We start from the raw sequence: 13,765 nt of genomic DNA on the forward strand, positions 1-13,765 counted from the left end.
TACATTTTCAACTTGGGTCAAATAGAGGAATTCTAAGAGGGCTTCTTGTAAAAAAAGATTAGGAAAAATGTAATCCTCAATAAGCATATTGGTGAGGAAGTGGTTGATTTCAAATGGTTCTAGTTACAGCACAACACACACACATACAACAGGCACCCCACCCCACGCAAAAATACCACATAGCATGTCAAATGAAAACCACTGCAGGCAGAGTGAACACTGATGTGCAACTTGTGTAATGATAGGTTTTAACATCCAGATTCGGAGATAAAAAGGGAGATAAGTTTGAATCCTTGTGACACGTATAAAGTAAAATACAGTCGGTCAGAAATCCCCATATTTGTAGACAACTTAACCACATATGTGTACATCCATATCAACGATGCACTTGTCGGCTGCTACATGTGTCTCATTTCACATAATAGCTATTAGCTAGGAATAAATACCAGACTCATCTCAAGTGGAAGTTACTTCCAAATCATCCCTGAAGTCACGTGGTTAAGGAGTGTTCTCTGTCTTCATAAACCATGTGACTTTGGGATGATTTAAAGTGATCTTCACCTGAGGAGAGTCTGGTATTCATTCCTAGCTATTATTTAGAAAGAGATACATATAACAGCCGACAAGTGCATCGTTTTAATATGGATGTACACATATACCATCAGGTCATGTGCTATCAGTACACCCTGCCGATTGTGATCTTAGGTGAACCCTTTGTAGAGATACTGATGTTGTAATGTTGAAACACGGTTGACAGGTTTGATAAACATTGGTTATTTCCTTTTTGAAGAGCCTGTGAAAATTATGGAATTATACATTTTTACATGTATATCAATTTAATTGAGTAACACAGAGCGGCGCCACACCCCTAATTTTGGCAGAGCGGGCGCTTTGCTTTGTGTGGGCAATGAGCCTTGACCCCTATTGAAAATTCCTGGATCCGACCCTGTAACATTACTTTTATGAGAGGGATTAATGACATTCTCTGTCCATGGGATAGATTGCATCATATCCCACAATTCATTGCTGGTCTTCATGTGCATGTGGCCTGTGGTGTTTACATTATACAGACTTAATTATTTATATGGTAGAAAGTTCCACTGTATGATGAGATATCATCACAGATCTAGATATTTTGAATATGGTATGTTAGCTTGACAATATTGCACTTCAAGCCATGATACTTTTTGGCATTTTGGGGGTCTTTAATAGACTTGCAACTTTCTAATTGAGGGAAACAAAACACTTATCATCAGATTAGTGTTGTAATGAATAGCTTATTAAAATATGGTTTATTAAACCTGATTTTGCCAATTAACTAAAGCACTAACATTGATTATGCCATTTAGCTGTTGGAAAATACCAGGTATGGCTATATGCTATGATTTATTTTTGGATTTGAATTTTATTAAGTGCTTTTTACTCTTAACAGCTTGGCTATGTTGTTTTGCTGGTGTACATATTGTATGTTGGAATGCGATTTATGAATGAACCCAATTAGTTAGTGTGTGTAAAGTATTATTACACTGTTGAAGTGAGGATAATCAATTTCAGTAAATATCATTCACCAAAGAAGTATCTTTTGTTTAGTTGCTCTTCTGTTTTTGTTACTGTAATGTTCATTATTTTGCAAGAAAATTTGGTCCAAAATCATTTGTTCAACAAATTTAAAGCTATTCCTGACTGAATTAACTGCACCCAAGGCTGAAAAAATGTTTACTTCCCAGATGGGAAGATGGGTCAAATTTCACTCTAAGAGCAAAACTTTTCATAGTATCTGATGGTTTGTTTCATGTTGAAGCAAAATTTTCCCAAATCCCAAAATTCCACTGAAAAGAGCTTCAACACAATAACCAATCAACTTCAAACTTGGTATGATGATAGGATGTGGTGGCCTCATGTGCCTCAATTTGATGCAATTTAACAAAAAAACTGAAACATGTGATTGTGGGTAATTTAAACAAATGGCAAATTGCATCGACTTTTTCATTAGAGTTATCCTACATTTTCAACTTGGGTCAAATAGAGGAATTCTAAGAGGGCTTCTTGTAAAAAAGATTAGGAAAAATGTAATCCTCAATAAGCATATTGGTGAGGAAGTGGTTGATTTCAAATGGTTCTAGTTACAGCACAACACACACACATACAACAGGCACCCCACCCCCACGCAAAAATACCACATAGCATGTCAAATGAAAACCACTGCAGGCAGAGTGAACACTGATGTGCAACTTGTGTAATTAAAGGTACCATCAGTGATCATAGTAAAAAAATAAATTGGTGTGCATGCACAAATTTGAATGCAATTTACAATTAAACATTATTTAAAGGAAGTGTCCGGCAATCACAACATTATGTCTTATATGTTAGAAAAATAATTATCAAGCACGAATCATATGATTTAAAACAAAGTCATATTAACCATAAAAATGAATAAAAACAGCCATCTCTCAACACGCGATATTCAAAATTCCCGCACCAAAATTGTTTAGAGCAATGACGTCCTAATAATTCAATGAAACCTGACAACAAATGAGCACAAATAACCATGATGTCATTGCTCTAGAAAATTTTGGCGCTGGGAATTTTGAATATCGCGTGTTGAGAGATTGCTGTTTTATTCGTTTTATGGTTAATATGAGTTTGTTTTAAATAAAACCATGTGATTCGTGCTTGATAATTATTTTTCCAACACATAAGACATAATGTTGTGATTGCCAGACACTTCCTTTAACAATCACCATCAGTGTGCCTGTTTTTAACTCATTGTTGTATGAATGTTGTGCCATTTGAAAATAGCACATATTTTCAATGTGGGGAGCTATTTCATTTTAGCTGTAAATGTCAGAATGGCTCACCAAAGTATATTAAGACACAGTCAAACATATTTAGTGAATATGCTAATTACTTTTTCCTTGCATATTCCTCTAGTGGGTTAACAATGATATATTGTTATTAATTTGTCATATCTATATAGTTGATAGCACAAGTTGTTTTCTTTTCCTGTCTCCCCCTAGTCAAAATTATGAGTCATGATTGTGTTATTTGAAAACAATATTTTAAATCATAATTGCAGTTATTGATTGATTAAGTAATTGTACCATAGTAAGAGAATAAACCAAAATCCATTCATTAGGAAGCTGACTGTATCTTTCCCTCCCTCCCTCACTTTTTCCACCACTAAAGGACCTCCAATTGTAGGACGTCATTGAACTTTCGGTTTGCTCCTAAAGGGTGACAGGTTTTATGAAACGTTTCACTTTCTCTGACTTGCTTTGACTTGAATTTGAAAAAAAAATTCCAATTTGAGGATGCAAAATTTACATGTTAAACATGCATTAGCATCAATTTCAAGTCAAACCAAGTTAGAAAATAGTTTGAGTAAGTTGGAAAAACAACAGCAAGATAGAGGAATTGTTTCTCAAAAATGTTACAATCCTGGTATAATCTGTATTATAGAACAATTGTATTACTCCCTCACACAAATGAGATGTTTTAATCATGTAACCATTTTATACTTACAGACCAGCTATTGTAGTCCTACTGATGTCAATGGTGAATGAGAAACAACCATATGTGCTTCGCTGCGCTGTGCTCTACTGTTTTGAGTGTTTTTTATACAAAAATGAAATTGGTCAGGAGCAGATCATAGCGACATTATTGCCAGCTACTGCTGATGGTGAGTGGTGAATTGTGAATAAGAAAATAATTAATTTTGTGAGTGGGGAATATCAGATCAAACCTACCTGATGGAAGAGTGCTTAATCTCCAGAAAGCCACTTTTTGTTTTGCTTTAGACTGTCAATGTGCAACAAAATGGTTATTTTATCCGACATATCACTCAAGAATTTGCTGAGTTCCTTACTGACCTCTCTCTTCAAGTTTGGCAAAGTTAGATCCTTGTCAATTGCTAATTGATGCTCAACGAAAGACAAACTATTATCCCTTCTGACTTCATGTGTTCTTACATAGGCCTTACGTTTTATCTCTTTTGGGCTACTGCAGACTCCATCTGTAGCATATAGAGCTCCATCAACTTAAGATGGTGAAGCTTTCTGTTTCACTGTGCCTTATCTTTGGTTCATCCCAAGTTTGGTAGTCATGTAGATGCATGTTTTGAATGTTGCAGTATCAAATTCAGTAGTTAAAGTTACAGAGCATACATGCACAGGTATAAGGGTGGCTTGTCGGCGCAACCGCAAAAAAAGCATCGACATCAAACTTGAGATGAACCAGAAGTATGGGTTTTTCAGTGTAATGTTTTTGGTTTATTTTTATTTTCCATATTTTGCATATGTAACTGCACTCTGTAAATGGCTCCGATGTTTTTTCCTAATGGAGGGCAATTTAATTAATCCTTTGTATTGTAGCAAAGTTCCATTTCATCTTCTACTCTCTGTGTTTTATTTCAGTTCAAACAGTGACAGCTGGTCAGCTTCTTTGTGGTGGACTCTTCAGTCAGGATTCACTGGCCAATTGGTTTGCTGCAGTGGCCCTCGCACATGCCTTGAAAGATAACACTACCCAAAAAGAACAGCTCCTTAGAGTACAACTAGCAACAGGGTTAGGAAATCCACCTGTGTCTTTACTGCAGCAGTGTACCAATATCTTAGCACAGGTAACTATGGTACTCATATCTACATCTTGAAGGAAATCCTTCTGTCTGTCATCAAAGTAACAGCTGTTAAGTCAGTTCTTCTGTGGCGAACTGGCCAAGTGGGGCTTCCTGTTTAAGAGTCAAGGGAAGTGGTTGTAAGCTTGGTGTATGTACATGACACAGGAGTAAATGCTCAACACATTGTACATAAGCTATCCCATTGATTGGTACCCATCAGTTTCCAGTGATTAGGTCAAGACTGCCACATCAAAATGCAACGAAGGGCCTACCTTATTTATAGATGAATGTTATAAAAGGTCAAAAGAGGATCTAATGTTGAATTTGGAAAAAGGTAGGCTTGTCAATAAACCAAAACCTGTATTACTCAACCTTACTCGTTATGTAACATTGAACATATTTCTTTTTTTCTTTCTTTTTGTTTTTCAGCCAACAGCTAAGGTTCAAACCCGAGTAGGTCTTCTGATATTACTGTGCAATTGGCTTTCCAACTGTCAACTTGCTGTCAGTCACTTTCTTACCAATCCATCTAATATACCATTCGTATCCTTTTGATGAAAATTACAATTACAAATGATGGATTGCAAAAACAAGGAATGTATTTTTGCATTTATTACCATTTATTTAGGTTGTTGTATTGCATGTAAATCAGTTTTCAGTTTTGTATTAGATGAGTGAGAATATTTGGAGTGTTTTGAAAAAGTTTTTACCAGAATTGAAATGGATTTTCACAGGTTTTTTAAGAGTAATAAATTTTGTATCTGAAGTTGAAAAGAAAAGTTTCTGTTTACCTCCACAATGACAGGTCAAGTTGATCAATTTTAATGCACTCTGTGTTTACTTCTACAGCCCAATGGTGTAGATGTGATCAAAACACTTTGTACACATATTGCATAAAATGTCAAGGTCTAGGTCAAGGATTCTGAAGTGTTAATATCATATAGGATAAGCCACTCATGTACAAATGAAGTCAGTCTCCAATCTTGTCGAGCAGATGATGCTAGCTTTGGATCACGATGGAGTGTTGTTATAGCATAGCAAACTAAATTCACATTTCGCAAATTGCTAACATCATTTAATCTGAAAATTTACAGAAAACTCAACAAAATAAGTAAAATATTGGTTTAGTATTTTGCCTGTTTAAACCAAATTTGATGAAAACTAGTATTAAACATACTTCCGGTAATCATTGCAATCGTAACTATACTTTCAGAGCTGAACCCAAGTATGATCAAGCTTAACAACTGTCTCTGTTTTGAAGCAGTATGCAAGCATTGCCATATGCACAGTGCACACACACGTAAATTTTAGGCTAAAAACTCCCCAAATCTTAACAAAATAACTTCACTCGTTTGTACAAGCAGTGAATACAAATGTCACAGCCCTGGTTAGGTTTAAGGTCAGGTTTGGGTTTGGGTTTGATGTAAATCGGTATCTTATTAAATTTGATTTGGAATTTAAGTCTTGATTGAATTGTGTCTGCTTTGAAATTTGTCTGACATGAGCAGTGCACTTGACAACTTTACTTTGTATAAGTTTCCTTGACTAAATATGACATCAGCTTACAGCTCAAGTAGCAGAGCATGCAGATGAACATGAGTCACTAGTGCAAGGGCTATGTGCATTCCTACTGGGTATATCTATAATAGACAATGACAATGCCAACTCATCATTTACAAAGTAAGTCATTTCATAGTGTGGTCACTTAATTGAACATGAGTCACTAGTACAAGGCCTATTCGCCTATTGCACGGTTCCACCACATGTAAGGAGAGCCTTGAACTGGCAATAGACATGAAAGGAAGAACTGTAATTATACAATGTTATATGGTTGGTTCAATTCCCATTCATGTATGCTGCCTGATGAGGGAATGTACAATCCTACTGGGTAGTTGTGTACTGGACAATGACAAGACCAACTCACCATCAGGGGTTCAAATTCGCAATCATTTGCGGGAACCTGTTTAGTGTTTAGGTTCGTGCAAAGCGCTTTTGTGAGAACCGCAAAACCAGGCTTTCGATTCCTGCAAAATATTAAGACAAACAGGTTAAATCATAAGGTTGTCACCACCTTCCCCTCATGTACCTGGCCTTAATTTTTTTGCAGTTATTCTGACAGACGATGCATGTCACTTTCACTACTGTTTTATGACAATGCTCAAACTTAAAACTAGTTCTAAGTTCATCTGGCCAATGAAACACATTTGCCTTTATTTGGAAATGTGTAAGGTGAAACTAATATGACCAGTAAAGGAGATGCTTTCATTACTATGCTAACGAGGTCATGTCTATTATTATTATGGGATGGTCAAGGTATAAACAATGAAAGTACATACATGAATGGGCCATGGGTTTCCTTTCTTGATCTGAAGAAAACTTCCCCAACAATTCAGAATTATATTATACTACGGAGTGTAAATTCAATTTTAAAACTCTACATTCTTCTTTGTCAACAGGGAAAGCTTAAGGCAGCTTATAGCCAAGCGAGTCGGTGAGGAGTCTTTCATAGAGAAGCTTGAGGGCGTTTCTAAACATGAGCTGTACACCCAGGCAGCGCAGAAACCACAGCTTAGGTTTAGTTCACCAGATGCAATGCTCTTTGATTACGAATTTACATCTTTGTATAAACATCTTGAAAGTAAGTGTGATATTGTGTTTTAATATTAGTGTGAAAAATACACAATTATACATGTTTTTGTAGCATGTAATAAGTTGCAGCTGTATTAGCTAACATGCTAGGTGTAAGTGTGAATAGTTGTTGCTGTTGCATTTTCTTCCATTTGAAGTCTTTAAAGTAGTCTGTATATTCCATGCCCATGACTTTTCATTACACTCCCTTAGTTGCCCATGAATTTGAATTTGACTATATCTTAGTCAGGCTGCAAATTCAGTGATAATTCAGCTATAATCAGTGAAAAAAAAAGGAATTTTTGTTATTCACCCTTTTTAAGCAATTTTTAAAAATATTTTTTATCACAGGTCAAATAGTAAAAGCAATACAAGAATCGGATGATATAGAATCTAAAAAGACTGTAGAGGACCATGATAACATTGTCACACAGTATAAAGACATCATCAGAGAACAGGTGAGAATTGTACAATAGTTTGTGTATCGTCTGAATGTATGTTAATGGAGACCCTAACCTGTCCAAATTCTGTATGCATGTGTTGTACATTTAGCACGTAAGGGAACTGCTCAGTATTACAAGCCACATTTGTTTGTAAGTTGTTCAATAAAGTAAAAATCCAAAATATACATTTCGTTACAGAAGATGTCTTCTTGGACACCCATTTGGAAAAATTGGGCTGGAAAAAACAGGTCTCTGGCCAAATAGTCCACTATCATCCAAATCATAAGTGGGAATTGATGGGATTGTCAATGGAATGGGATATCACGGCAAGGCTTTGACATGAAACACCCTATGATACACCCTAGCTATGGCATTAGAATGGGAAAGGTTTTCTATAGATTGCATGTGCTCGCATACATGGATGAATGTACGCTTTCTGTGTTGTGCATACGATGTCCTATAGAATTTAGGTCATCTATTGCAGATAGGGCCTTCTTATACTAATCCCTCTTATACTAATCACTGATCCATTTGGTGGAATCGAAATGAGTTGACCACAGAGTAACATTTAATTCCCACAGGATAACCAACTTAGTGAGACCAAGAAGAAATATGAAGATATGAAGACGGAATTTAGCAAACAAGAAAGTCAACTTAGTGAGCAATCATCTCAAATACAACAGCTGAAAGACCAATATGCGTTACTAAAGGCACAACATGGTGAGTTGGGGGTTGGGGCTAGGAAAAGGCCTGAAAAACTTCTTCCTAGGAAATTTTGGCATTTTATAAGAGGGAAAAATCATGAGAAATTGCGCTATTGTGGTGGGAAATTTGACTCATCTTCCTGGTGAATATACAGTTGTTGTCAGGCGTAGCTAGGCATCTATTTTTCTGTGTTTTTAAAAGATACAGCAATAAAACTGTTTTCCATGTGTATAGGGATCGGGACATTGAATAAATGACCAAACTAAATGTTATCATACCATGTGCAGAAGTCACAGAATTTTATTATCCAACGGTAGGGTGTACACTATTTTTCCATGTATTAGGCATCTCTTACTGCTTAAGCATAATGAGCTGTTTGGGTTAGATAGTATAGGAGGGCAACATGGCCCTTTCTTTGATATACCAGAGAAGACACTAGTGAAATTTTTTAATAACATTAAATCAAAATTCAGAGTTCATCTATCTTTGTTTTAATTTTTCATGTTTCTTGACTAATGTGGTGGTGCATACTCTCTTTCTACCAATATTCTCCATATTTTTCTAGGTGTTAACAACACGGGCCAAGATCTGCAGAATTCAACCGATTTGCACGATAGTGGATCAGAGGAAATCAGCAGGTTACAAGCTGAAGTAGATGATTTGAGACAGCAACTAGCTGACAAAGACTCTGCCGTAGAAAAATTGGTAAGGATTGCTGCGAAATTCAACTGCTGGTCAACCGCCAACACACTTGCAGAACTGGCAGGCCATTTAATCGTATACTATTGTTCAAAACAATAGGAATCAGGCATTTTTGAAGTCAACCCAAAGAAAAATACAAGAAAATCATTAAATCTAATTAAACGGCTTGCCTGATTTGGGGGCACGTTGGTGCATTTGGTTTAAGACTTTGACTCATAATCGTGAAGGTAGCAGACTCGTTGTGGAGAAGATGTAGCAATACCATGTAGCTACATTACATGGAAGAGTCTAGCCCAATGGCATTGAAAGACAGATGGACACTCCGACCGGTGAATGTGGGTTCATCCCTTTTACATGATTTTAAGTGTTCAGTGAAGTTTAAAAAAATTAAATATAACAAATTTGCATTACTACCACCTGTACTCTATTTCTTCATTTTGTATAGAAGAATGACCTGACAGTAGCAGAAGCCAAGGCTGTCCTCAATACAGATGGCACAGAGGAAGGCAATGGGGAAGTATCTGTAGTGCAAACAAGACTAGAAGAACAACAGCAAGAAATTCAGGAACTAAAAAGAACATTAGCAGAACAGAGGGACGAGGTTACCAAAGAAAAACAGCGTGCAGATGATTTAAGTAGTCAATTAGAAGAAAAGGTGAGTTATGATCAGTTGTGAACATGCATAAGTTTGTGATTACCCCCCCCCCCCCCAACACACACACACATTGGCAAATGTTATTTACATCTTGAATGGATAAAAGAGGTTAAAGTAGGTAAAAAAAAGGTTTGTCTCTGAAGACTGTGTACATAGTTTTTAAAATTCACATTTTTGTGCAATTTTTGTTTTGTGTATTTGATCAGGTTTTGGAAGGATTCCTCATTGTTTTTGTAGTCATTAGAAACAAAATAAAATATAGTGGCACAATAAAAGAATTAGCGCATTTTGTATAACCTTTTTCAACTAGGGTTTTTCCATTTTCCAAGACTAACTCTTTTTTTTTCTTCTTTTTTTGATTGACCAAAGCAACTTCACTTGTTGCAAAATTTATTATGTATAGTCCATTTGACTTCCTTTAGACAGTAGCACCTGCATGTGATCTGTAGCGTGTGATGTGGTGCGAATTGAGCCCTACAGATACACCTATTACGTCTACTGTCTTTACAAAACCAAATGTTAATATTATAAAATAATCTAGTGTTGCATTTAAACACATTGATACCTTAAATTGGTTGATGTGGCACCATGTTTTGGAGTGATTCTAATCTTTATTGTTAATGTTAGTGCTATCAGTTTTTATTTCCAAATGTAAACAAATTATCATTGATTTTAATGCTCCACAGAACAACATACCTATCCCAGATAACAGCGCCCTCATTGCTGAGAAGGCAGCCATGTCAACCAAAATATCAGATCTAGAATCCAAACTTTCACATTCTGAATCCGAAATATCTCAACTGCAATCTGAAAACCAAAGGCTACAAGACGAGAAACAGGACCTTGAATCACGACTGTCGTCACAGGGAGAGGGTGCTGCAGATGTAAGCCAATTGAATGATGAATTGCAAAAACTCAAATTAGAAAATGAAAGGTTATCGTCGGAAGGTCAAACTGCCAAGGAAGACGTTGCTCAAATTAGACAAGAACAGGAAGATTTATTGGTTTTACTGACTGATACAGACGAGAAGAAAGACAAATATAAGGAGAAGTTAAAGGAGCTGGGACAGCCGGTAAGTACAAACTAGACATTAAGCTGGACATTGTCTATGTCATACTCTATTTTCATCATCAATAAAAAGTAACGGAATTGAAGACAGAATTTAAAAGACTAGTTTGAGTGTGACGTTCTGTCAACCAGACCAAAAAAAAAAAACAATTACGCCGCGCCTTTACCCCGACGTCAGATGCAAACTAGTCTTTTTAATTCTGTTTTCAATTATAGTAGTAATATTTTGAATTATCCAAGGTCAACAATTTGTTGTGTGTGACATTTAATTTGTGTCATAGGTAAAGCAGTCTTTTGAAGTAAAATTATTTTGGTAGTTTGTTTGAATATAGCTTTGACTCTCTGTTGTAAGAAGGTATAGAAAAAAGGGTGGTGTTTTTTTTCAGAAAATTTTGAAAACAAAGGTATGACCAAGATTTCATAATCTGACATTGTCTGGGTGGATGCTGGTGGGCCAAGGACTGAAAAAATCCACCAGATGTCACAACAGAATTCAAAACACTGCCACAGTCATAATTTTTTGGGCATTTTGATTGCCCATCTAAAAGATGGGTGGACAGATTACCTGCCTGTCACTGGCCTCAATTGATGATTGTATTTTGCTTTATTCCACAGACATCGGATGATGAAGATGGTGAGGAAGCCGAAGATGAAGAGGAGGAGGAGGAAGATGGAGATGAAGATTAATATGTCACTGTTGCCATGGAAACACCCTTTTTATTGTGTGGATATTTATACTGTTTGTTCAAAGATAATAGACATGGCATCTGACATGTCACATTGGTCGCAATATCACATTGGTCAAAATCAAAATTTGACCCTTGCAACACAGTACCAATTAACATGCACAATTTCATGTATGTTTTACACATTTTGTGTACATAACAAGACTTTATACAGCACATAGGATAAAGCACAAATGAGGTTTGCCTTATATCTTTGATCAAATTTTTAAGAAACAACAGGAGTAAAAATTTTATTTGAATGAACACAGCTCCCAACAGCTTGGCGATTTTCCACCTACATTGTGAAAACACCCGCATGTGCGTACCACGTATAACGTGGAAGTGAATCTAACTCACATGTGATTGTGAGTAAGACGCAAGGTTGTGTGTTGAATGTGTTCACATTGTATTTTGAAATACATTCCCTGTTGGATCGGGTACAGCTGTTGGCAGCTGTGTTCATTCAAATGCACTTTTACTATAAATAAAATTATAGAAAGCTTTCTTATATTATCAAAATGGAGATTGGGTATGATAACTTCCACATAAACCTATACAGTAACTTTAGTATGCGCAACTTTTCAAACTTGAAATTAGAACAGTGTTAGAAATATGTCAGGTCACCAGGCAAGGGGCAATATTTAAGCCTGATGGCCCTTGACAATTTTATTTTTAAGTTTCCAACAATACCGATAAGTTAAGGAATCGGATATTAACGTTTGCAAAGTACGGTATTTTTTGTGAGAGCTGAGAGTACACCAGACATATCGAATTGCATTCTGAATACGAGCAATGTCCTTCTGATATCAAATAATTTTGATTTTTTGAAATTCCTAAGCTGATTTGTTGAGTAGATTTGTTGAGCCTACACACTAAATGGGAGGGAAAGAATCTCAACATGAGATAGCCAGAATCCAAGGGAATTCTTACAAAGTGAAACAAAATTTTATCCCTGTATGTGTCAATTTTAAAATTTTGTGTTTGTAGAATTCACTACTAGGGCCCATAAATATTCCTACCTTAGTACTCAATGGCCCTTGAAAATGTTGGCTAATTTCTAACACTGGGTATGTAGTACACCGTTAGATAGGAAGTAAGAAGGATGTTTTATTCCACAATATTATCATTGAAGAGATCATGTTTATTTCATTTAATTCACAATCTGATTGTCATTACTGGATATGTTACATAACAGTGTGTCCATATTGTACAGGGAAGATTTTCATATTGTATTTTTGCATATACCTCTTATGTGATCAAGTTTGTAGGAAAATGTCTTGAAAAACATTGATGATGATAGTCACGCTTCTATCAAGACGAGCTTTGGTTTTATACAAAGTTGCAGTTGTATTATCCACTTTAATATTACTGCATCACAAAATAACCCTTCCAGCTTCAGTGGCTGACCAGTTTTGTTAAAATCAGAGCATTTTTTTAGTTTGTAGCCCCAGTGTAGTTTAAAATGTACCACATTCACTTCCATTGCTCACAGAAAAGTAACCTTGCTACCAAGTTTGCGTAACCCAAGTCTTGTTGAATGGTCTGTAGAATGACATTCCATTTTCTATTTCAATGTGATTCATTAATTGCTTTTTACACTTTTGGAATACTAAAATTATATTTCTTCAAAAAAAAACCTTTTCCACAATATGCTATGATTGCTTGTTTTCTTTCTAAAAAGCAACATTTTTATTCTTTTTGAATTCCATAGAATTAAATGTATGTCAAATTAATTTATGAGAGATGTCTATGTTTATGTAGTTTTGTTTTAGATTAAAGTAATTTGTTATGTATGTTACATGTAATGTTTTCTGTGGCACCTAACTTCTGACATGATTGAAACAGCATAGAAAGTTTACAAAGCAAACTGTCTTTCAAATTCTATGAAGACATACTTACTTCGGTCACTAACAATGAATCGTCCCCACTGCACGATTTTGCATCAGGTTGTATTGGTATTTAGCTGTTGAGCCTGTGTCTTGGCAATCTGTTTATAAAAAGTAAGCTTCGATCTCCCATGAAGAAATGATAAATGCAGACATTACAAAGTATCAGTAGATATTCATTAATAGTTACCCAAAATATTTGTTGAAATTTCATGTTAAAATCAGTCTAGAAATACGTACACAGCCATGTCATTTTTCTTTCATTTGTATGTGTTTATAAAAGAGATGACACCCAAGGAGTCCATATCAGAATTGCCCAGTAAATCTGCCCGCTATA

The 13,765-nt window shown here is 35.8% G+C and overlaps 1 protein-coding gene across 4 annotated transcripts in view; it reads left to right on the plus strand.

Annotated features, from left to right (window-relative positions):
- The window catches only part of LOC140158935 (general vesicular transport factor p115-like), a 29,817-nt gene extending 16,569 nt beyond the window's left edge, over positions 1-13,248 (plus strand). For all 4 annotated transcript variants that reach the window (XM_072182218.1, XM_072182219.1, XM_072182221.1 and 1 more), the window contains 11 exons: positions 3,525-3,679; positions 4,413-4,618; positions 5,045-5,158; positions 6,177-6,295; positions 7,072-7,253; positions 7,595-7,701; positions 8,268-8,406; positions 8,957-9,096; positions 9,539-9,748; positions 10,435-10,821; positions 11,433-13,248. In XM_072182218.1, the coding sequence (XP_072038319.1) occupies positions 3,525-3,679; positions 4,413-4,618; positions 5,045-5,158; positions 6,177-6,295; positions 7,072-7,253; positions 7,595-7,701; positions 8,268-8,406; positions 8,957-9,096; positions 9,539-9,748; positions 10,435-10,821; positions 11,433-11,504 (1,831 nt within the window). In that variant the 3' untranslated portion in view covers positions 11,505-13,248. The remainder of the gene's footprint in view (positions 1-3,524; positions 3,680-4,412; positions 4,619-5,044; positions 5,159-6,176; positions 6,296-7,071; positions 7,254-7,594; positions 7,702-8,267; positions 8,407-8,956; positions 9,097-9,538; positions 9,749-10,434; positions 10,822-11,432) is intronic.
- Positions 13,249-13,765: the final 517 nt, after the last annotated feature.

This window comes from Amphiura filiformis, chromosome 8 (assembly GCF_039555335.1).
Source record: "Amphiura filiformis chromosome 8, Afil_fr2py, whole genome shotgun sequence".
NCBI classification, from domain to species: domain Eukaryota; kingdom Metazoa; phylum Echinodermata; class Ophiuroidea; order Amphilepidida; family Amphiuridae; genus Amphiura; species Amphiura filiformis.